The 22,168-nt window shown below is 48.2% G+C and overlaps 1 protein-coding gene and 1 long non-coding RNA gene across 2 annotated transcripts; both read left to right on the plus strand.

The window, feature by feature from the left end:
- The first annotated feature begins 11,057 nt into the window (after positions 1 to 11,057).
- Positions 11,058 to 12,938, plus strand: LOC148814928 (uncharacterized). The gene is made up of 4 exons (XR_016086082.1): positions 11,058 to 11,356; positions 11,691 to 11,777; positions 12,153 to 12,220; positions 12,535 to 12,938. It is a non-coding gene; the product is annotated as an uncharacterized LOC148814928 (long non-coding RNA).
- Positions 12,939 to 14,811: 1,873 nt separating this feature from the next.
- Positions 14,812 to 21,103, plus strand: LOC148814929 (uncharacterized). Its single transcript, XM_088905610.1, has 11 exons — positions 14,812 to 14,856; positions 15,178 to 15,356; positions 15,949 to 16,007; positions 16,635 to 16,820; positions 17,293 to 17,442; positions 17,879 to 17,929; positions 18,638 to 18,691; positions 18,961 to 19,005; positions 19,330 to 19,403; positions 19,745 to 19,779; positions 20,176 to 21,103. The coding sequence occupies exons 3-11, from the start codon at positions 15,956 to 15,958 to the stop codon at positions 20,258 to 20,260; spliced, it is 732 nt and encodes a 243-aa protein (XP_088761736.1). The 5' UTR covers positions 14,812 to 14,856; positions 15,178 to 15,356; positions 15,949 to 15,955; the 3' UTR covers positions 20,261 to 21,103.
- The last annotated feature ends 1,065 nt before the right edge of the window (positions 21,104 to 22,168 follow it).

The following is a 22,168-nucleotide window of genomic DNA, read 5'->3' on the forward strand; positions in this document are numbered from 1 at the left end:
CTATTCAGTAAACCACTACTTTAAACATGAACTCATTATATACAATTAGTATTTGTTATATAAAATATATATAGTTTATTAAGTACACCTGCTGTGTGGACTGTGCATGTTCTACTCCATGTTTTGAAGGGGTTTTCGAAGTTTAATGGAACCAGCTCTGAGTGTTGACTGAGGGATTCAGTGAGACAAAAAGTCCAGCAGGTGGCGCTGGTGGTCTTTCTGACCACAGCAGAGGCACTGCGCTGACACCAGTTTTTTCCTGCACCAGCGCCAGAGGGTGCTGGTAAAACGCTTGTGACGGGCAGTGCTGGAAGACCAAGTGTGGTTACTTGCTCAATTGATCATTGAGCTGAGCTTTTAATTAGTTGTAGCCTTCAACAGGATACTTCAATCACTCACTCACACAAACTGGTTCTCGCTTGACTTAATTGGCTTATGTAAAGGATCTGAAAGTCTGCCGCAGGATGGAGGGCTGCAGCTGTGAGTTCGAGCCCTTTGCAGAAACCAGTCATGGCCACAGATTTGCAGCGGCTGTACGGTACGGGAATAAGATGCGTTCAGCCCAGGCACCCTCTCACAGGGCTCTGGAGCTGGTCTGCGTCCAAACCCAAACCCTGACACCCTGGGAAGAAAACCTGCAGCAGCTGAAACAGAGACAATGAAACAGAAAACCATTTTCTGCGTGAAGGGGAATTCGCCCGTCTGTAGACAGCAGATCTTGGCTCCAGAGATCGGGTTTTTGGCAGCCCCTTCTTGGGACACGACTTGTTTTGTGTGTGGGGCTTTTCCAGAAGTCCCCATCTGAAAAGCAAAACATGTCTAGAAGCCACAGGAATGTGCATACCATAGCAGACATCTGAGACCGAAAGCATCTGGATGTTTTTATTGTCCATCCCAGATCAAAGCTAATAGGAAGCTAAATGAAAGTGATAGTTCGAAGGGTGCACATCTCTGTGTCATGTTGTCAAGATTTAATTGGATCTTAGCAGCTCCAACTGAACACTCCTAAAGGTGAAAAAAGTCAGCAAAACCCCCAAAGCAAAATCGGAAACAGAACTGTTTATTGTGTCTGCATTCAACCCTGCAGCAAACTGAACTTCGTTCAGGTGCACAGAATTTCTTTGGCAAAACTCACAAGTATTAATGCCTTTAGTTCGTTTGAAATAGTCTGCATAAGATCCTACAGTCAGGCAGCGAATGGAAAGCAAGGGGATGAGAACGAGCTACAGGCCTTTCCCATGTGGATCAGTCTTCTGTCTGCATGCTGTCATATCGCTACGTTTCTGTTTCTTCCACAGTAGCTGTATATGGAGGATTTAGATGCACTGGTGCTTCCTGTTCTAATTCACAACAAAGAGTAGCATTTTCACCCCTGTCTTTGACGACACAGGTCCCCAGCTGTCTACTAATTTTAATAGCAGCAAAGCCAAATATGAGCACGCAGATTGTGGAAATACCTCTGCAAGGCTGCTTCAAGATGATTACTATTTGTTTGTGAAACCCAGCTTGTAAAGTGTTGGTAAATGTCTAATTTAGGCTTTATTATGGAAACAATGGATATGTATTAGTTATTTATTTCTTACCATCATCTTATTACCAAAGGCGATAAGTACCTACTGTAAGCAGGCCTTATACAGGGGGTGTCCAATACACATCCATCCATTTTCAAACCACTTTGTCCAGGTCAAGGTCGCGGGTGTGACTGTGTACTGCTTTGCTTTGGGAAAGCACCTGGACAGCTGTGGTGTTATTGACGAGCCAATTTAATGAACATCGTCCCACACTCGGACAGTTTACGTCAGAGAGGGCCGTGGATCGTGTAGCCCCGTGTTTGAGGCGCGGAGGGGAACGGTGATTTTATTACTTGAGGAGGAGGAGGGGGGAACATGTCCACATGGTTATTTCAAGTTCCACTCCCACAGCGCGCTGTCTTCGGGGGTTTGGCATAGAAGTCGCTCGGTTCCGATTGGCAGCTCAGCGTCCTGCGCCAGAACCCCAAGCAGACTGTGGCGCAGATCCAGAAGAGAATCGCGCTGTTCAGAGCGAAGAGAAAGTACACCAGGCCCAGTGCTGACGAACCACACCCTGCAAAGATAAAAGCACACAAACCTGAGCCCCTCCTGAAATAAAACACCAGGAGGCTGGAAACAGGGATATCTTTGGAGGGACTGTAATGACTGGGGAGCTGCCACCAGGGGCCGCCAAAGCCTTCTAACTAGTGTAAACATATTCACCATGCGTCTCAAATCAAAATCAAAGTTTATCAAAAGTACAACAATACAGCGTGCAGCAGTAGTTGCTGGCAATGAAATGTCTTTTCTGTGAGCTCACAAAAATCACAAAAACACCAAATCAGAAGGTTTTTAACCTCCTGATCACCTTCTATTATTTAAACTCCAGAACACCTGTGCAAGTCCTGCAGTGCACTGCAAGCTGAGAAACCTTGTCAGAGAGATAGCAGCGTTGTGAAGATGTTTATCTAAAACTGCAGCGAGGTGATCTATTTCTGTGTCTGGTTTCATATATGTGTGTGGACCACAATAAAAAAGCACATGTTCACAGGTTAGTACTAGCTAGAAGCTGTACTGCAGGATGGGGAAGTGTACCGCATGCACCTGCATGCACAAAGGATCCCCGGCTGGGGTACTGGTCACCACCCCACCACTGGAATCTGGTGACCGCCCTGTCTTCCGGCCGGACGGCGAGGGAAAGTGGAGGCTACTGACCTGTGCCACATGCTGCCGCAGGCGGGTCCGTGGCGTTAAGAGTGCTGCCCGTCCCCCAGAAGCCCGAGCGCTTTCCGGCAACGTGGCAGCTCATCCGGCAGTAGAAGGTGTTGCTGTGGTTCAGCTGGAGGCCCCGGAGGCTCAGGAATGTGTAGTTGCCCGGATCTTCCAGCACGCGGAGGCGGCCCACGTACTGTTTGGCCCTGCTCACCTCTAGAACCGGCCGGGAAGACTCCGGGTCGGGGACGTACCAGTAGGGCACGCAGTCAGCCACCTCCTCCCTGTCCGACCCCAAGCTGCAGTAGAAGGTGACCGAACCGCCGACGTGACAGCGCACCTCCGCGGGCCACTGGGTCACCCGGACTTCCCCAAGAACAGGCGCTGAGAAGGACAGGTGAAGCCTGCAGGTGTCAGATTCAGCCACACCTTGGCAGCTGTGTAGTCAAGGATGGGCCCAGGTGACTCGTGGGATATATTAGCCCCATGACAACACTCTAGGGCAGCTCATTTTTAAATACTCAATGAGTACAGAATAGGGAAATATGTTAACTCCTCCTACTTAAGCAGTTGATGGATCCTATTAAGTCATTAAGAGCTCAGCTGGAATAACAGAAGATGCTATGGCTGTTCAAGAACAGGGTGACAGATGTTTAGGTTTTGGGGTAGCAAATGACTTCAATAAAACACACAAAAACATGAAAACATTTGATGGAATTGAGAATAGTCTATTTTAAAATAAATGTGAAACTAGTTCTTAGTGTAAGTCTGCTCTTGTCATGTTAATGAAAAGGAAAGTAAAAGCAAACCCTAGTTTAGAGTATTACTGACACAATGATGCACTAGAGTCACCTACTCCCAGGTGGCGATAAGTCTTCAAACTGCAAGGGCCACTAATTCTGGCAAAGAGGAAGTGGTCGTGCATGGTTCTCTGTTTATTGCTCTGTCCTAATGTGTGTCCCAATGTCACGGTCTTTCAGCCAACAGCAGATCCCTGGTGACTTTGGTGACTTTAGTTTCTCCTGCGTTCCAAACGTACACTACACTTAATCCTTCGTTGAAGGTGAACAGTCCTCTGAGCTGAAGATGTCTGTATAGCCCCAGCCCTGGGCTGCGTTAACTCTCGGTAAGATGAAATGAATTTTAGAGCTAGCGAGTTAATCGCTCTTGTTAAAAGCAGCTCGCTGCCTGGTGCCGGAGTTTGTAATATTCAATCAAGAGTTCCTTCATCTTCCTGCTGGGATCCTCCTTTCATGGCAGAGTCCAGCTGCTTCAAGGGAACTCCAGTCCGGGTTTTTATTCCACCTCTGCTCCTAACAACCTAAATCACTTTCCTATTGGCTCAAGGTCCCGCAGCTTTAAAGAGTCCTAGAAAACCTGGTGACGCACTCGCCAGTGTCCCTGGACCGGACTTGGACCCTGTTGTCTTAAATGGTGCAGATTAACATGACCTCTAAGCACTGATTATTGACCCTCCTAATCTGCGAGGTCCCCCTCTTACCTGTCACGGCGAGCAGCATCCTGAGCAGGACGCTGAAGAACATGCTTTGCTCTGGACAGTGCGGGAGCCGGGAGCCACAAAGCCTCCTCTGCCTGGGTCTGTTCTCTCTGGTGCTGACAGCCGCTCACCAAACGCCCTGTGTCTCTGCCTGCCTGCCGGCTCGACTTCCTGCCTGCGCGTCTCACCACACAAACCAGAGCAGAGCGTCAGGCGAGCAGGCCGACAGCCTGCAAAACACTGCCAGACGCCCCTGAGAAGAAGTGAATTTTCTTTGGGTTCAGTCAGGGGATTTCCTGAGCAGCAGTAGTAGCAGCAACAGAAGTGATAGTAGGAACAGTAGTAGCAGCTGGCAAATGACATAGCCACTCTTATAAAGGTTGACTGCATCATAATACAGTAAAGCCCCTTGAGATCAGGGTAGAATCACAGTACTGTGCAGTAAAGCCCAGTGAGATCAGGGTACAGGCACAGTACAGTAACCAGTTCTTTAAGAGGTACAGTATAACATGGTTATAGTTTCTTTAGTTCCAGCTCCAGGGCTGAATTTAGCACTGGCATGGTTTCCAGACACAGGAAAGCTTTGAGACTGTGAGATAGGTCCGCCAGTACAGGCTTGTCACCTTTACCCAGGAACCTGCTTCCTGAACGCACACCGATGAGAACACGTCCTGGCTGCAGCTGTGAGAGAACAGGAGAGACGGGTCTACCGCTCTGCCTCCTGGAGCTGGCACAGCTTCTCCTCCCACTCCTCAGACCGCTCTGTCCTGGGTGACCCCGAGACCTGGTGACAGATGGCAGGACTGGTCTCGGGGGGGTTTACAGCACACACAGGAAGTGCCAGCGGGGCCTTCAGTCCAGACAGCTGCCCGGTGCCCTGGGCTCTCCACCTCCTTGTCGAGGACGTGCGGTGGATCAGAGGGGCTTGAGCACTGGAGCAAGTCCTCCTGCTGCGTTTTTCTCTCCTTGTCTGTCAAATTAAAATGTTGAAATTCAAACAGCTTTCTTGGTGTTACCAGTAAATTACAGTGTTGCCAAAGCATTTACACTCAATATAACATCTACATCCATTTATAATACAAACACATCATAGGACATCATTGGACATACGACACACAGCACATAGAACATTACTGAGAGACGGGCTCACTCTCCCTCAGGCTGGGACAGGAACTCGGTCTTCGTCTGTCTCCCCAGGACAGAAGAGAGTCTTTGCCATGTACAGTAACCAACAGCGGTTTGAATTCCTTTCCTCCCAGTCTGAAGATGTGCTGGTGTGTGTGTGTGTGTGTGCGTGCGTGCGTGCGTGCGTGCGTGCGTGCGTGCGTGTGTGTGTGTGTCTGGGTCTGGGTCTGGGTCTGTCTTCCCTGTGATGGACTAGTGTCCTGTCCAGAGTGTATCCTGCCTCCTGCCTGTTGCTTGCAGGGATGGGCTCCACACTGCCGTGTTCCTGAATTGGGAGAAGCGATCAGAAAATGGATGAACGGATGGTTTTAATCTATAAAGCCTTTGCAGATGACAAAAGAGAGGATTTAGCCTCCCAGACGATCTCAAAGCAGGGTCTACTGATGAGCTCCTTCATCCACCTGCTCTTTCTTCTGTTTGCCCAGTCTGTTCGTCTCCTCTGCTGCTTGTTTGGTCTAAAGAGGTTTTTGGCCGTCAGAGGTGTGCAGGAGACATCCGCTTGAACCCGGGATCTGATCCCTCATGGGTCTCTTTCACTTCTGTCAGATGTCAGGATTGCTGAACTAACTGAACCCGAACGTTTCAGGAGGCGGGAAAAGATCAAAGCATTTTTTTAAAGTTCAAAGAAACTTTGCAACACGAACTGGCTGCTAGTGCTGAGCGTACAAGAAACAAGAACTGGACTCCTAGCTGGACCGGGACCTCGGACCGGGTCCGTACATTGAGCTGGTTCTGTAAACAGAAATATTAAGTTTGAAAAATGTGTGCGCACCAGGGTGGGATTTCACAAGATGGGACAAGCTGTAGATCAATATTATGGGCAGTCTGTCTATCTGTGGAAGCATCTTTTGGTGTGTATCCAAGTGCTTTTGTTGGAAGAGAAAGTCACGCAGGCGAATCTTAGGGACTTACCTGAACATCCGACAGCCTCCTTTCTCCTGTCCGGTATCCCCTAGCGCTCCCCAAAACTCCCCCGGACAGCCAACGATGCCGGCTGGGCCTGCGCGCGTGTTCCACAGGGATAAAAAGGCGCCGGTGGTTTCTGCATGTTTACCGGCTGTCGGTTTCTCGGCGAGTTTCACGCGTTAGCTGGGGACCAGAGTCGTGTGGACATTTTTACCTGCACCCACCACGTCGACGGAAGCAAAAGTTCACTTTCCACCAGACCGGCGCGGCCGAATGAGACCACACGAGGGCTCCGAGCATCTCCCGTCCTTACGGAGAGGGGAGACTGGAACCGCGCGTGGAAATGTCGCGGGGGGGGGGGATACAGATTTCCTGGGCGACACCAATGGGGATTGGCTGGACACTGCACCGGTCAAAAACACACGGAAGCAGACGCGCAGTGGAAAAGCCACAGGAGTGACGCGCCAGGTGACGCCATTGCCCGCACTACACTGTACTACAGCCCAGGCCCACAATCCCGGCACATCGAGCAGCCTTCTGCTAATGTCAGAATTCAGGTGTATTCGCTGCAACGTGTCCTGCGATCTCCCGGAGAGACCGGTGTCTTCAATGGCCGGAGGGCGAATCCTGGACCGATGTTGAAAGCTCGGATAACGGGCTGCACCCGGAGGTTTGTGAGTCACCTTGGATGGGACGACGCCGTCTGAGAGCCACCTGCTGTGTACATGCAGGTTATCGTAGCAGGTGCAGGCATTTAATAATAATAGTACTACTACTAATACTACTACTAATAATATAATAACAACATTATTAATCCTTACACTTGTATAGCGCTTTTCTGGACACACCACTCAAAGCCCTTTACAGGTCATGGGGATCCCCTCCACCCCCACAAGTGTGTACCCCCACCTGGATGATGCGCCAGTCCTCTCACACACACCAGCTCTCAGTGGGGAGGAGAGCAGAGTGATGGAGCCAGTTCAGAGAGGGGGGTTATTAGGAGGCCATGATGGGTAAAGGCCAGGGGGAAATTAGGCCAGGACACCGGGGTTACATAACCTACCTTTCACTGAATGTAATTCCTGTAATCTGAGATATTCAGTGAATTCTGACATTTCTCTGAATATCCCAGATTACAGGAAACAGCGGATGAAGTCCCCGTTCCTCTGGAGTGGAGTATAATTAATGTTGTTGTGGGTGTGTCGCGCGTCAACCCCGCCCACGAGCAAAAGGAAACCCAATTTACAATTTACAGCTGTAATACAAGTTGCCCCTTGGGGGTAATAAAACCTCTTCCAGTAAATACACAGGGGTGAGTATTTTTTTTTATCACAACAGGCTACTAGATGCAGATATTCTTGCTGAAGACTGGGAGGGAGATCTCTCGCATTTTCACAGCGGGTAAGAGACACAGGGTTGATCATAGAAACTTCCCGGTGGAGATTAACAGTGTCGTATTGCAGAGGTGGCGTGACGTGACGTGCACACCTGTGGGTTCAGGAATCGCGACTGTGAGCGTGCGTGTGAGGAGAGAAGCCTGCTTGCAGACCGTCTCCAGTCCCAGACAGCTGGGATTGCGGGCAGGCTAATTAATCTTTCTATTCTTATCCAGTTTTAATCGCGGGTGAATCAATCAACCTTTTATTCCTGTGAGAGAAATTTGCACTCAACAGATTGTGTATAACAGATCATCCTCGTAATTTGAATTACACGATTTTAGGTTTTAAATTATCAGTAGCCAGAATAGTGCGTTCATTTCTTATGTATTATATTACTATTTTTTAACTAATTGATTCGTGACTGCTGTCTTTCCAGCAGTTTCGAAAGGAAGGCAGCGCGCAGGAGTCTGGAGTTCTGCTGCAGCTCCTGAGACAGCGACTTTGAGCACACACACCGTGCCAAAGCAGCCTGTATAAGCTTGGGTGTGAACGCTTTGAATAAACATCTGGACAGGTCGCTGTATTCCTGGCCAGGTGTTCAGCACACCGCGCTCGCTCTGGGCTGGGGGTCGCGGGGTCTCGGCGCCGCGCGCTCGGTCCGCCCGTCCGGAACGGACCGCGCCTGCGCCTCGTGGCGGTCTGGGCTTAATGCCGAATAGACGCTCTTGTGCTCTTGGACCGTTTTACCTTCCAATGAAACCTCTCAACCCTATAACCCTTGCAGTTCATAAAAACACGCACAGCTTCTGAGAAGTAACAACCCCTTGTTATGAGCTAATGCAGTTTAGCTTTAATTCGTTATTCCTTTTAAAATTCGCGTTAAATCTTCGCGAATCTCTCTTAAAATTTGAAGCGTCTTCGGAGATCGAGTTCAAATGTAAGAGGGATGGTGCTACACGATTGATATTCTACATCGACATTGATTTACAGCTTCTTTTCATACCATTTCACAACACAGGCCTCACACAGCTGAGTAAATAACGGTGATTCGCAGAAACCCGTGAATCAGATCTTAAAAAGAGATTGCTAAATCCGTCCAGGCCTTTTCTTCACACAGGAGGAAGATGGAGGGAGGTCTGATCAGGAAGCTGCTCTTCTGCTGCATATTGTCTGCAGGTAAGAGGCTGTGATGCCGCCCTTGTCATTCTGTGTTGTGTTTACACAGACACACGCCACCCGGCTGCAGCACCTGTTCATTACTAATCACTGAAGACCCTGTTGCTTAAATGGAAAATGAAAGTGACTCCCAGGAGCTTCAGATCTAGACCGGCCCAGATTCTGCGGTGCCTTCTCACTTCCTGGAAGGCCTGTTTGAGCTGTGTCAACCAGGCAGAGCCTTTTCCTGTAAAGCTCTCTATTCCAGAAGAGGCCAAGTAAAAACCAAGCATTCCGCTGTGCGCTGGCTTTGAGTCTCTTCTCTCCGCCTGTCCCTGTGAAAAGTTCCCACAGGAAGTCCAAACAGAATTCCGGGCTGTCCGTTAGTGAGGGACACAGGACTCCTTGTGGAAGAGTGAGGGAATGTCCACATCCCAGACACACTGTGTGCAGGGCTGCTTGGCGTGATTGCTCTGGGAGAAGAAGACTGGGGAAGTGGTTAGTAACAGGGTCCCCAGCCCTGGTCCTGGGGAGCCCCAGTCCAGTCAGTCTTACAGGTCCCCCTGAATCAGGGCGTCTCCAGCCCTGGTCCTGGGGAGCCCCAGTCCAGTCAGTCTTACAGGTCCCCCTGAATCAGGGCGTCTTCAGCCCTGGTCCTGGGGAGCCCCAGTCTAGCAGGTGCAGGTTTTGAAGGTCAGCATGAAATGACTAATTTCTAAAGATATGGAACAAGTCAATCATGATCACTTAAGCGGGTGATTTTTAATGAAGTAATTCTTGTTTAATCAATTCAAACAAAAAAATGAAGTGATTTGGAAATGGTTTAGAGGTAAAATCCAAGCACTCTTCAGCTCTTCAGACTAGAATTCTTTTAATTAAACAGGTGACTTGGCTGATTCTTTGCTGTGTTATTTCAGCGGGCTGTGTCTGCTCCGGCTCGGGCCTGTGTGTGCCGGAACACGCCCAGAACATGTCCTGCATGGTTCTGCTCCAGGAGGCCCAGGTCTGCGATTCCTTTGAAACGTGCGGAGTCGGGCCGGGTCAGTGCGTGGCACTTCGAACCCGAGAAAAGCTGCAGTGTTATATCAGACTCAAAGCGGACGGTAAGCTTCTTTCAGCATGCAAACCAAAACAACCCGAGGAAGAGTAAACTCTCCTCCTGCAACGAAGGTATAGTTCCAGACAAGGGAACCGGCAACTGAATTCCCATGGCCTCTAAATAAATATCACAGCAGCCCTGTGATCTTCTGGGCTACAAGCTGACCCACAGAAGGGGCCTCACCCTCTGAGCCAGGAAGGTTGCAAACAAGAGGCAATTTGTACCTAATTGATCAGCTGCAAAAGCCTGGCTGGGCAGCTTGTTCCATGCCCCCACCACCCTTTGGGTAAAGATGTATCTCCTGCTCTCAGTTTTAAATGCACTTCTCTGTAGTTTCTACATGTGATAAAAACCTGAAGCTAAGGCCTACAGCTTTGCCCGAGAAGGATCCTTGCTTTACTGTTTGTCTGCAGTCTCTGGTAAGAGAATCTGCCTCACTGGACACATAACGGACTGGCGATGTGGTAAGAAAACAGATGGTTCCTGCCTGAAAGGCTGTGTCAATGAGAACAACTGCACTGACTTACAGAGATACGTGGCGTTCTGTGAAGTCACCTATGAACCAGGTAAGCACTGCAGCTCCTGCACTTAACATTCACACGCATGCCAGTACTGTTTATGGGTCTCCTGACTCGCTGCTGAACACTGTCCAGATGACTCAGGGACTCAGAAACCCATTTATCTTCAGTCCACTTCATCCAGCTCAGGGTCGTGGGGGAGCTGGAGTCTATCCCAGCAAGTAACAGGTGCAAGGCGGGGTACACCTTGGACAGGACACACACACCCTGGACAGGACACCAGTCCATCACAGGACACACACAGACACAGATACACACACCAGGCCCAGTTTTCCCAGAAGCCTGTTATCCTATCAATATGTCTGTGGACGGAGGGAAGGAACTGGAGCACTTGGAGCCAACATGGAGAGAACATACAGACTCCACACAGACAGAGCACCAGGAATTGAACCCGGAGCTCCAGTGCTGTGAGCAGCAGTGCTGACCACTGTGCCCCCCGACTTCCTTTATAATAAAGTTCCCATTAACTAGAGCCGGTGTCTGACTTTCACAACCGGACTGGGTTCAGAAAAAACTAAGAACTCTAAACTGAAAGGAAGCAATGTTCTGCTCTGAAGGGCTGGACCTTTGTCTATTAACAGTATGTGCGGACGTGCTAGACTTTTGGCCCCCCGTAAGAAAAACTGATCTTATTTTTCATTTAACTTTCAAATAATTTTGGCTCAAAACGGGTGCACTGACTTTCTTTCAATGCACGGAGCCCGTCCGGTTACTGTTGCACCTAACTGTGTGAGAAAGTAAAAACGCAACAACCAGAATTTCATCTGCCTCTCCCCCAGGCGCCTCGCCTCTGCCCCGTCTTGCTCCTGGGGCTGAAGTCACCACAGGCAGCGGTAAGAATCCTGCTGGCGACCCCTCGGCGGACTCCCCCCCCCGCTCTGAGCTCCGCCCCGCCCCACCCCACCGGCCGGTCCTTGATGGGGTGTATCGGTGGTGCTCTGATAGTTAAGAACCAGTTCTGTCAGGTCTCTACACGGTGTCGTACTGAAGTAACTGACTCAGGGCTCCTGCATGAGCTGCTGTCCAGCAGTGAGTGGGAGGAGTGGACTAAACTGATGCCTGTTTCACCTTTGAAACACCCTCTCTGTTCACCAAGCAAGCCCTCCTAGATGACCTCCTGCACGTTTCCTTTCACAACAGCCCACGAGACTGTCTCTCTTCCCTCAGCTGTTACTGCGGAGAGCAGATCCGACGCAGATCCAAGTGTGTCTTCACTCGAGAACACAGACAGGACTCTCGGCTCTTGGGCTCCAGGTTCGGATTGGGGCTGGGGAACATTCTGTGTGGAGTTTGCATGTGCACCCTCTAGCTGTTGAGGATTGTGCCACCTGCTGGTGTTTCCTCCCACAGTCTGAACATGTGCTGTCTAGGGTAACTGGCAGCTCTGGATGGTCCCCCACCTGTGTGAGTGTGTGTGTCTGTGCCCTGCGATCGACTGGTCTCCTGGCCAGAGTGACACGGTCTTGTGCCTGCTGTCTGCCATCGCTCCCTGGCATCTTAGTCAGGTGGGAATACACAGAGCCCTCTGCGTGGAAAGGCTGCCTGCCGAAAAGCACGTCGGTGATCGTTCTGAGTTCTGTTTCTGGCCGGCGTTAGCTGTATGGCTGACACGTTTCCCATTCCTTCCAGACAGAGAGAGGACTGTGGCTGCTGTGATTGGCACTCTGCTGTCTGTAGCAGCTGCTGTCGGCACTCTGGTATGTTGCTGCCCTGCAGGACTGATAGACTTAAAGAGATTAGAGAAGCTGCCATTCGAAGGCTTGGAATGCTCTAGACAGATGACGGTGGTGGGGTCTGTGTTTTTGCTTCCTGTAATCCTTAGCTTCATGCCTATCTCGATAGCCCTGATCAGATAAGAGGAGCTGGTGTTGCAGTGCTCTAAGATATCATCTGTGTCTGGTTTGCCCTGCTGTGCCCTCCTTATGCCAGCGAAGCTGTGTAGGTGCATCAGGTGCAGATATGGGGTACTGGGGTACTGGCTCCCTGACTGGGGTTCTCCTCTCTCTCCCAGGTCTGAGTGTGCAGGAGGCAGAAGTAAGTGCCACGCCTTCCGTCCCAGTGAGACACTTTTCCAGTGCACTGCTCCCCCACTGGTCAAGAGCAGATCCTAGAATCACTCATGGGAATGTCCTTGAATGACCACATCCCTGCACCCCCTCTCCTCGCTCCTCAGCGTCCATCCTGAAAGTCCAGACAGCAGCGGAGGTCCGGGGCCGGCCAGTGAGGACCCCCGTACCGGAGAGGCGGAGAGGCCTGTGGGCTGACGCCCCGCCTGCCCCCCGAGCAGAAACACGCAGGGCTGGAGACAGCAGGAACCTCAGTCCTGATGTGGAAGAGTGCTCCTTATGCATCCTGTACCTGTACACCTCCCACCAGAACAGTGTGACATGGGATGTGCCCAGTCTTTGATCTCCATTTCCCCTTAACTGGGAGTCTCTTCCAGACTCTTGGGAGCTGACTCACATTCTGAAAAGCAATAAATACCTAAACCTTTTTGTCTGAAACATGTGCTTCAGTGTTGCCTGATTTTGACAGTGAGCTCAGTATAAGATAAAAACCAGGGGTCTGCAGTCTACCCTTGGAAGGCTGGTGTGTCTAGACTTTCAGTCCGACTGGTGCTTGTAAAGACCTGAATCAGCTCTCTACTGGTTTAATTGGGACCAGCTGAACCACATCACTCAGGTCTCCAGTGCTGGTGCTTTAAAGAGACCTAGAAAACCTGCAGACACACTGACCGGCCCTCCAGGACCAGGACTGGACAGCCCTGCAGACACACTGACCAGTGTCTCCAGGACCAGGACTGGACAGCCCTGCAGACACACTGACCCAGGACTGGGGACGCCTGTTGTGAACTGACTCTTGTATAATAACATGTTAATAAAAAATGAAATGAATGACCACTCTGATTTGCATGACCTCTGCCACTGAACTTGTAATCAATAAAAGCATAAGGTTAAAACTTTTCCTCTGCACTGTTCTTATTTACCACCCTGGCTCTGCTAATGGAGTTTTTAACAGGTTTCTACTCAGACATCCTCTTGCTGAGTTATCTGTGATCTGTCTACCTGTCTGCCCATTTGGGACAGCAGTGACCAAACCCAGAGACCAGCGGTCCTGGAGCTCTGTGGTCATGCAGTTCAGATATTGCCCCTCAGAGCCTTGTGCCAGAGGCAGAATGTACACCCGCTGGCTCTCAGCCCTGTTCCAGCTGAGCCCTACTTCTCCAGCACTAAGTGATGACTTCATTAATCCACTTGTTATTCAACCAGGTTCTTCTGTCATTCCTGAGTTTCAGAAACACCTGACTTCAGGGGACCCGTTTCCACAGGTCTGGAGCTCTGTGGTGCCCGATGCTCTGTCTTCCTGCAGTTCAGAGATTGCTTTCACAGAGCTCTTTGCATGAGATAGAATTTATACATACAATTAAAAAGAAATAGTTAATGATGCTTTGTAGTCAAGACCTTCAGAAACTGATGCTACTCCTGCTGTCACTGCTGCTACTCTGCTTTACTCCCCTGTCACTCAAGACTGTACTGCCAAGTTCAGCACAAGCACCACCATCAAGTATGCCGACGATACTACCGTCGTGGGCCTGATCACTGACACCGATGAGACTGCCTACAGGGAGGAGATAAAACAACTTGCAGACTGGTACCGCACCAACAACCAATGTCTCAACATCAGCAAAACCAAAGAGCTGATCGTTGACTTCAGGAGACAAGGAAAAGTCCACTCCCCCATCTACATCGAAGGGTCAGCGGTGGAGATGGTGAATAACTTCAAATTCCTAGGTGTTCACATCTCTAAGGACCTCACATGGGCTCTCAACACCTCCAGTCTCATCAAGAAGGCACAACAGTGGCTGTACTTCCTGAGAAGGCTGAAGAAAATACACCTACATCCACAGATCCTCACCAACTTCTACAGATGTACAGTGGAGAGCACACTGACCAGCTGCATCACAGTCTGGTACGGCAACTGCACCGCATCCGACCGCAAGGCCCTGCAGCGGGCGGTCAAAACTGCCCAACACATCATCGGCAGTGCCTTACCATCCATCCAGGAAATCTACAATGCCAGGAGTCGGAAAAAAGCCACCAGAATTATGGCTGACTCCACTCACCCCAGTCACAACCTGTTCATCCCCATACCCTCTGGTAGAAGGTTCCGGATGCTCCAGTCGCACACAGCTAGACTCCAAAATAGCTTCTTCCCCGGAGCCGTCAAGCTGGTGACGCCCCCACTCCCTCCCATCATACTATGATCTCTCCTCCCTTTTTCCTGTACCCACAATGACTGTACTCCTACACCACTGCATACACGACAACTAAATGTAAGCCGAAATTGTACTTAAAACTGTACTAGTTGTACTATTTATTATTCACCGTATTATTTTTGCACTGTTTTGTCCTGTTTGTATACTTTTCTCTGTTTGCGTATTTGCACAGTTTTTGACAATTTTGCACTGGCACCATACTGTTGTTTACACTGTTATTGTTATTGTATTACTGTCTATTGTCTTGTCTGCTGTTCTATATATATATATTGCACCTGAGAGACTAATGAGAAACACGTTTCACTATACTATGCACCCGTGTAAGTATAATGACAAATAGAGTTGAATTGAATTGAGTTACTTCCGCCTCACTAACAGAATCGCCCACTCAGTCTGCCTGTCAGGACTTGCCCACAGAGACGCAGCCCCGAGACTCAGCTACAGGAAGACTGGAATCCTGAGTGTGGGACAACTGGGATTGTATGACAGTTGAGACCTAAACTGGACCAAACCACCACCAGCTGCAGAGAATTTGTCCCAGTGGGATTAGTTTTTAGGTAAGCAGCTTCATGAACAGTTGTGTTTGTCCTAAGATGTGCTTAAGTTAAGTTTAGCCATTATAAACTGCAGTGTGATTATTTTTCTAATTACAATACTGGAAAATTTCCAGCTGTGCAAGACAGGGAAAATTATTTTCCAGTATTGGCCATTTTACAAATAAATAAGGCTGTTCTAAGGACTGATTAAAAACTCAATGCTCTAGTAACAATTTTGCTTTGTGTTGTAAGGATTCAGGTTTATTCTTTAATTTTACAAAAATAGTGCATTTTACAAAACATTTACAAAAACAGTGCAATTTGACTAACTCAGTGCTTATATTAGGCCTCAGTATAGATCTTTCGCAACAGATCACAAGTATAACTTTGTAGTCTGAGTTTGTTACATTTTATTCAAAATTATTTCTCAACTTAACTATTGCTCTTGCTAATTTATGCAAAGTGCAAGGTGATACTTATAATTGTTGTGACTGATGAAACAAAGTGACTATATACTGTCATGCCCATATCATTGATTGTGCTGGAAAAACTCATTTCAGTTTAATGTCTCCAAACAGCTTCATGTGTAACAAGGTATTGTTTCTTCCAACAGACAGAGAATGGAGAGCACACTGGTCAGGAATTTGCTTTTCTACTGCATATCAGCTGCTGGTAAGAGCCAGTACTGTTCCCTTCATAATGTTATAAGTTTCTTTTTTATTTGGATTATTCACATGGACAATAAACTACAATTCCCTGGGGATGGATTATTGCAATTTCTCTATGCATTTCTCAGATCAAAAACTGAATAATTAATCAAAAGATACAGTGGGATGAAAACCTAATCACCTACCCTTGAAGTATGCTGCAATTTTGTAAAATTTAACTGAAATGTACACTGGATTTATAGCTGATTGATTTCGGGATCTCGTCCAGCTGCTTCTTAAATGTCTGGGTCCTGTTTCTATTGACTTCAGCATGCCAGGGCAGCTTGCTTCCCACCCCTACAACCCTTTAGGTAAAGAAGTGCCTCCTGTTTTATGAGCACTTTAAATTTGTCAATGATTTTGAGGCTTTAGATGATATATGCTTTCGGCACAGTTTTTTTTAAGTCTGTTAACACAGTGACCAAGGAATTTAGAATTTTTGTCTTCAGCTTTCCAGTCCAGATTTCCAGACTTCCTTTACCCTATTCCTTGTCTATTCACCTGGTATTTGCTGTCAGAGTTGTGACGTATTCCAGAGTATAGTTTGTACTAAGACACATTGATGAGAGTTTTCTTGTTTGCTTCTTTTCAGCTGTGAGCTGCTGCACAGGATCAGGGCTCTGTGTCCCTGAACACACTGAGAACATATCATGCAGAACCATGGACCCTCCTGGCGTTTTCTGTCAGTTCTTCAAGGAGTGTGGTGCACAGCCAGGCCAGTGTAAACAGCTGGATACCCCAGACAAGCTAACATGCACTCTCAGATTCAGAAAGGAAGGTACGTTTCCTCTGGGCAGATTGTAATAATCAGACACTCCAGCCTTAAGAATATAATACGTGCAGAGAGCTGTGAGAGGAGGTGTGTAAGTGTGAAATCTTCATCTTCCATCTCTTCCATCATGATGAGTCTGCTTGTCCTGGTGCAGCAGGAACACAGGTGTGGACAAACCCTACAAGGTCTTTAATTCTCAACCAGTGGAGACTCAACTCAAAGCAGGCTGAGCTGTCGTGTGACAGATTGCTGGTTCTCTGGACTCAGATTCCCAAAGAGGTGAAGTGTGACAGGGTGAGCAGTCAGTCAGGGGACTCTGGTGTTGCCAGGTGTTGCTAGGTGTGCACTGCTATCAGCAAGAGCTGTACCTGTCCCCTCTGTGCTGTTAGAGCCATAGGGCTGATGGTGTGGAGAAGAAGACAGGAGACTGGGGAAGAGGCATCTGCAGTGCTGTAAGACATTTGTTTTACAATTTCAGCTTCCAAAAGAATATACTGCACTGAAGAGATTACTGAAGTCAGATGCTGGACGAAGAAGCCTTTTTCACAGTATTGTGATCAAAACAATTGGTTGGACCTTAGTGAAGACACACAGTACTGTCACCTGACCTACCAAAGACCCACCGGAGGTAAGAGTCTGTGTCACCTCTACCTGTGTCCTTCCCTGGTTTCTGTGGCCTTAAGCTGAAAGGATCTTGCCGAGGGTGAGGAGATGCTGATGACAGGACAGGGGTCACTCATGCCTCCAACTAACACACAGAGGGTGTCACTCAAGTGGGGGTGTTACATCTAAATATCTGTTCTACTGTATAACACCTATGTTCTCAATGGGGTCTCCCAGAATTTCCTCCTCTTGCTGAAGTGCTTGGGACACCAAGGGATCTGCTCTTCATTCCAATGAAGAAATATAAACGCAGTGAGACTTGTAGGCTGAAATGTCATGGCATGATTCTGTTTGCTTGCTTTCAAAAACAGAAAGGTTTGTGTTTTTCTTGAAGGATGTTGAGCCTTCTGTCTGGCAGTGTCTTCATTTATACAATGCTATGGTTTATTTTTTGAATACAGATTTTCCGTCTACAGGAGTCAAGACAACCACAGTGACCCCAATCACTGAAGGTAAGACATTGTTTTGGGAGTCACAGTGCTGCTTGTCTGCTCTCTCACCTTCACCCCCAGTTGAGGAAAAGCTCTCTTTCACCAGAATATGTCCAGGGGTGCCAGAATTGTTCCTGGTTCTGTCAACAAGTCATTTTCCATCATGTCTGTGGGTTGAAGGGGAAAAATACCCAAAATAGGAAACTGAACTGGTCTCCGTCTCAGAAACACAAACAACTGCAACAGTGCTTATTCATATAAATGGTGATAAATTGGTTATTATGTCATTGGTCATAGATCTGGTCATTTTCATCATCGGTAGTATAGTAGGGAACAACTGAACAGCAGTTAAAAAACAAGAATAACTGCTTCTATGCAAGCAATGTTACACACTTAAGATTAAAGGAATAAAATCGCATTAGTCTTGTTATAGGAATTTTATAGGTTTTTAAAATTCTGAAAATGCACTGAAAAAATAACACAGGAAACAGAACTTCCAGCTCTGCAAAGGACAAGAGTCCTGACTGACAATCAACAAATGAATATTTAAAGTCTAAAAAGTGGACAGCTTTGAAAGGGGTGGGATTAAAACTGAGACAAACTGTGAAGCAACACACTGGCAGCTTGTGGCAGAAGACAGATTTTGTGACGAACGTGCTACTAACCCATCATTGGATCAAGACAGATCTTTCACGTTACCTTTCTTATGTTCTTGTGTTTACAATGCAGTCCTGAATACCACCTGCACTGAAAATCAAATCCCAACTAAGGATTCATCCATATGTAAGTCTGGATTATCTGTGTCCCTTGTTGCATTCTGTCCTTTTTGTCCAGTTTAATTTCCCTGAGTCCCTGGCTTGTCCTGCTGTCCCAGCGATGAGTGGACACTGGGGGGCTGGGCTGTGTCCTGTCCTGTTCAGACTGACTCAGTGACTCAGAACCTGTCACAGGGCCTATGATGAAAGATTTAATACTTTTTAACTGTAATATCTGAGGCAGAGTGAAGAAACAGTGTGCACCTTTATTTTAATTACATTTTATTGATCTTTTAGCTGACAGTTCCACAGAGGACAAAAACCCAGCAGCAGACTCTAACGGTAGGTTTACTCTTTATTATTCCTTCTTGTGAGTCCTGGATCAGTGAAAAGAGGGAGTGGATTCTCTCCAGAACCCAGCTGTAGCCACTTTCAAGCTCTAATGTGTCTGAACACTTACAGTTAACATTTAAGAAAATGTACCTCAGTGAAAACATACAGTAAAGGAAAAAGATAAGAAATAAGCAGTATTTCTGCTGTACTCCTTTGCCAACAGTTCCTTGTATTTAAGACTCATTCGTTCTTGCTGCTGGTATCTGAGATCCTCAATTAAATTGATTCTTTTGAAAATGGGCTATGTCAGTTTTGTGTTTTCCTTTTTTCCAGGCAGGGTGAAGAGTGTGGTTGGAGTGTTTGTGACTCTGGGTCTGTTAGCCATAACAGCTATTGCTGTCACCCTGGTGAGTCTCTGTGCTTTAGTGCTGATCTGCACACAACACACACGGACCTCCCTCTCCCCCTCCTGTCTCCTTGTACCCCTGCCCCCCACATTCTCCTCATCCTCCCAGGACTCCCAGCTCCTCCTGAGGAGCCTCCTGCTGGGAGTGGAAGTGCACTCAGACTGGGGTTCAGCACTGCTGCTCCAGCACTCTGGACTGAACATCAGAGCCTGTGTTTCAGCCCTGAGCCTGTCTGAAGTCTGAAAGGGAGCTGACTGCAGATCTTACACATAGTGACCCCACTGTGTCTCCAGTCAAACCTCCTGCAGCTACTGACTGGATTTCTCTTCTTTCTGCCTCAGATGCTGAAATACAGGCGCCAGGCTGGAATGTGGAAGTAAGTGTCATTTTTCAAACTAAGACTCTTTTGTGGCATGGTGGCACAGTGGTCAACATTGCAGCCTCGCAGCTCTGGGGCCCTGCATTCAATTCCAGACCTGGGTTACTGTCTGTGTGGAGTCTGTATGTTCTCCTTCTGTTTGTGTGGATTTCCTCTGGGTGCTCTGGTTGTCTCCCACAGTCCAAAGACATGCAGGAGGGTTAATAAGTTTCTGGCCCTGGTGTGAGTGCATGTCTGTGTCTGTCTGCCCTTGTATCCTGTCTTGCCTGTTGCTTGCTGGGATAGGTTTAGGTGACCCTGAATTGGATAAAGTGGTTTGAAAATAGATGGATGGATATAGTAGAGGACCCTGTAATATACCACTGCCTGAGCAGACTACTTCTGTTTTTTCAGGAAACACCTAAAACTGTTAGATCAGAGTATGGAGAATGGGATCAATTTTTCTAACAGTGATAACCTGCTCTCTTCGCTGGAGTGATTATCCTGAGACTGTGGAAATGATCACACTACAGGAAACTTAAGGGAGGAGAGACCTCATCTACACAAGCAATTGTCACGACTGGAGTCCCTCCCCCTTAAGGGCGCTCCGGCCCTTTCACTTTGGACTTGATTTTGTGCACTGTCTCCTGTTCCCAGTCCACCTTAAAAGCCAGGCGCTGACATTAATCACGGCTCTGCATCTGATTTCCACATCGTGCGAGCCCCGGACCTGGCTCCGTTATGTTTTTAGCCTCCTGCTCCTGCTCCTGCTCCCCCGCCGGTCCCGAACCAGCACCTGTTTTTAATACCTGGTTTTTGGATGGACCGCTTGGCTTTGGACTTTGCCCGTTTTTTGGATTGTTTGCCTCGGCCACACCTCCCCCGTGCACCAGCGCACTGTGGACACGCCCCCCTGTTTTCATCCCCTATTCCTGCGTGATCTTTTTCCCCGGCGTTTCCTCACAATTCTGGATTGTGTTGTCCGCATAGGGTCTGGAAAGAACTGTTCGTTACAGCAATAAGCCCCAAAGGAAAAAGGTTTAATTAGAAAAGTGGAAGAATCTTTCAGTGATATATCACCCCTCAGTGGTGTGAGACAGAGATCACACCTTTCATTCATCCATGAGGAAGATGTTCCATTAGAAATTTTGTAAATACCTGTTTGTTACACACTAATTTACTTACTGTATTGTATACTGTGTACAGAGCTTACACTGGTAGCTGGTGAAAGACACTTTATAAAAACAATTTGATGTCTGTAGCGTAGAGGGTAACTATGTATTCTGACAGCAACTATAAAACTACACCTTAAATAAACTTCACTACCACAATTATGATGTAACTATGACATCATAGTTTTTTTTCCACTGGCCTGATGGGGGATTTGTTATGGAAACCTGTTCTGAGAAGGAGCTGAAATTCTCATGTCTGTGCTGCTGTGTGACAGAAGTTATTGTCGAGTCTCACTGCATGATAGGTCACCATGACAACTATCTGTTGACAACAATTTCCCTTAGTCTCTTAAAGATGGGATTTGTAATTGGTTTCAACCCTGGACCAGTTCCTGAGTTTCAGAACTGCCCTCATCATAACCAGCTGGACCTCTGCAGAAGTCACAGTGCCTGTTGGGAGCGAGTCTGGTGCAGTCACTCCCACCTTCAACAGTGAATCAACCTGTAAGAGCTGTGCGGTCTGAAATAAGGGTGAGTTGAGGAATGGGTGAACTCAGTTCTTTGTGCTGATGTTGTTTGAAACGGTACCTTTGAAGCTGGGTGCAGAAACAACCAAATAACGGGACAAGCAAGCAAACCCATCAGTGAGCGCCCAAACCCGCCCACACCGAGCCCCCCCTTCGAAAACTACACCACGATTTCATTAAAAAACTAGAAATGTTTTTTTTTTTTGCTTCAGTGCAGTAGCCACATTCACATGCACATGCAAAACAAATGGTCGCACGGTGCAGGGTTTCCATCACGCTATTCGAAACCGGGCGGGCCGGGCTCGCGCGGGGGTTTCGTTCGACAGAAGACGCGAGCCCCCGAGGGCGGTCCAACATGGCGCCGGTCGGACTCGTGAGGAGGGTCTCCGCCGGGGGGGACAGCGGCTGTGTGTGTCTGCAGGTAAGAACTTGGGGCTCCAGCTCATCTGAGCGGAACTCAGGCGCTGAGTCACCCCGGTACCCCGATAACAAAACCCAGAGACCAGCCGGCCACCAGCAGACGTCTTCTCCAGACGTTAGCACAGTCCTTCTCTGGTCTGCAGAAAGAAATACGCGGAGAATGTCGAGAGACTCGAGACCCCAGACGGGTGAAATGAAGAGAATCCTCTTCCTTTCGGTTTCGTTTCCTCCGCTGGACGCGCTACTGTACAAACCGGCGGATCCGGACGAGCGCCTTTCACCCTGACC

Source organism: Atractosteus spatula, chromosome 25 (assembly GCF_055471065.1).
Source record: "Atractosteus spatula isolate fAtrSpa1 chromosome 25, fAtrSpa1.hap1, whole genome shotgun sequence".
Taxonomy (NCBI): Eukaryota; Metazoa; Chordata; class Actinopteri; order Semionotiformes; family Lepisosteidae; genus Atractosteus; species Atractosteus spatula.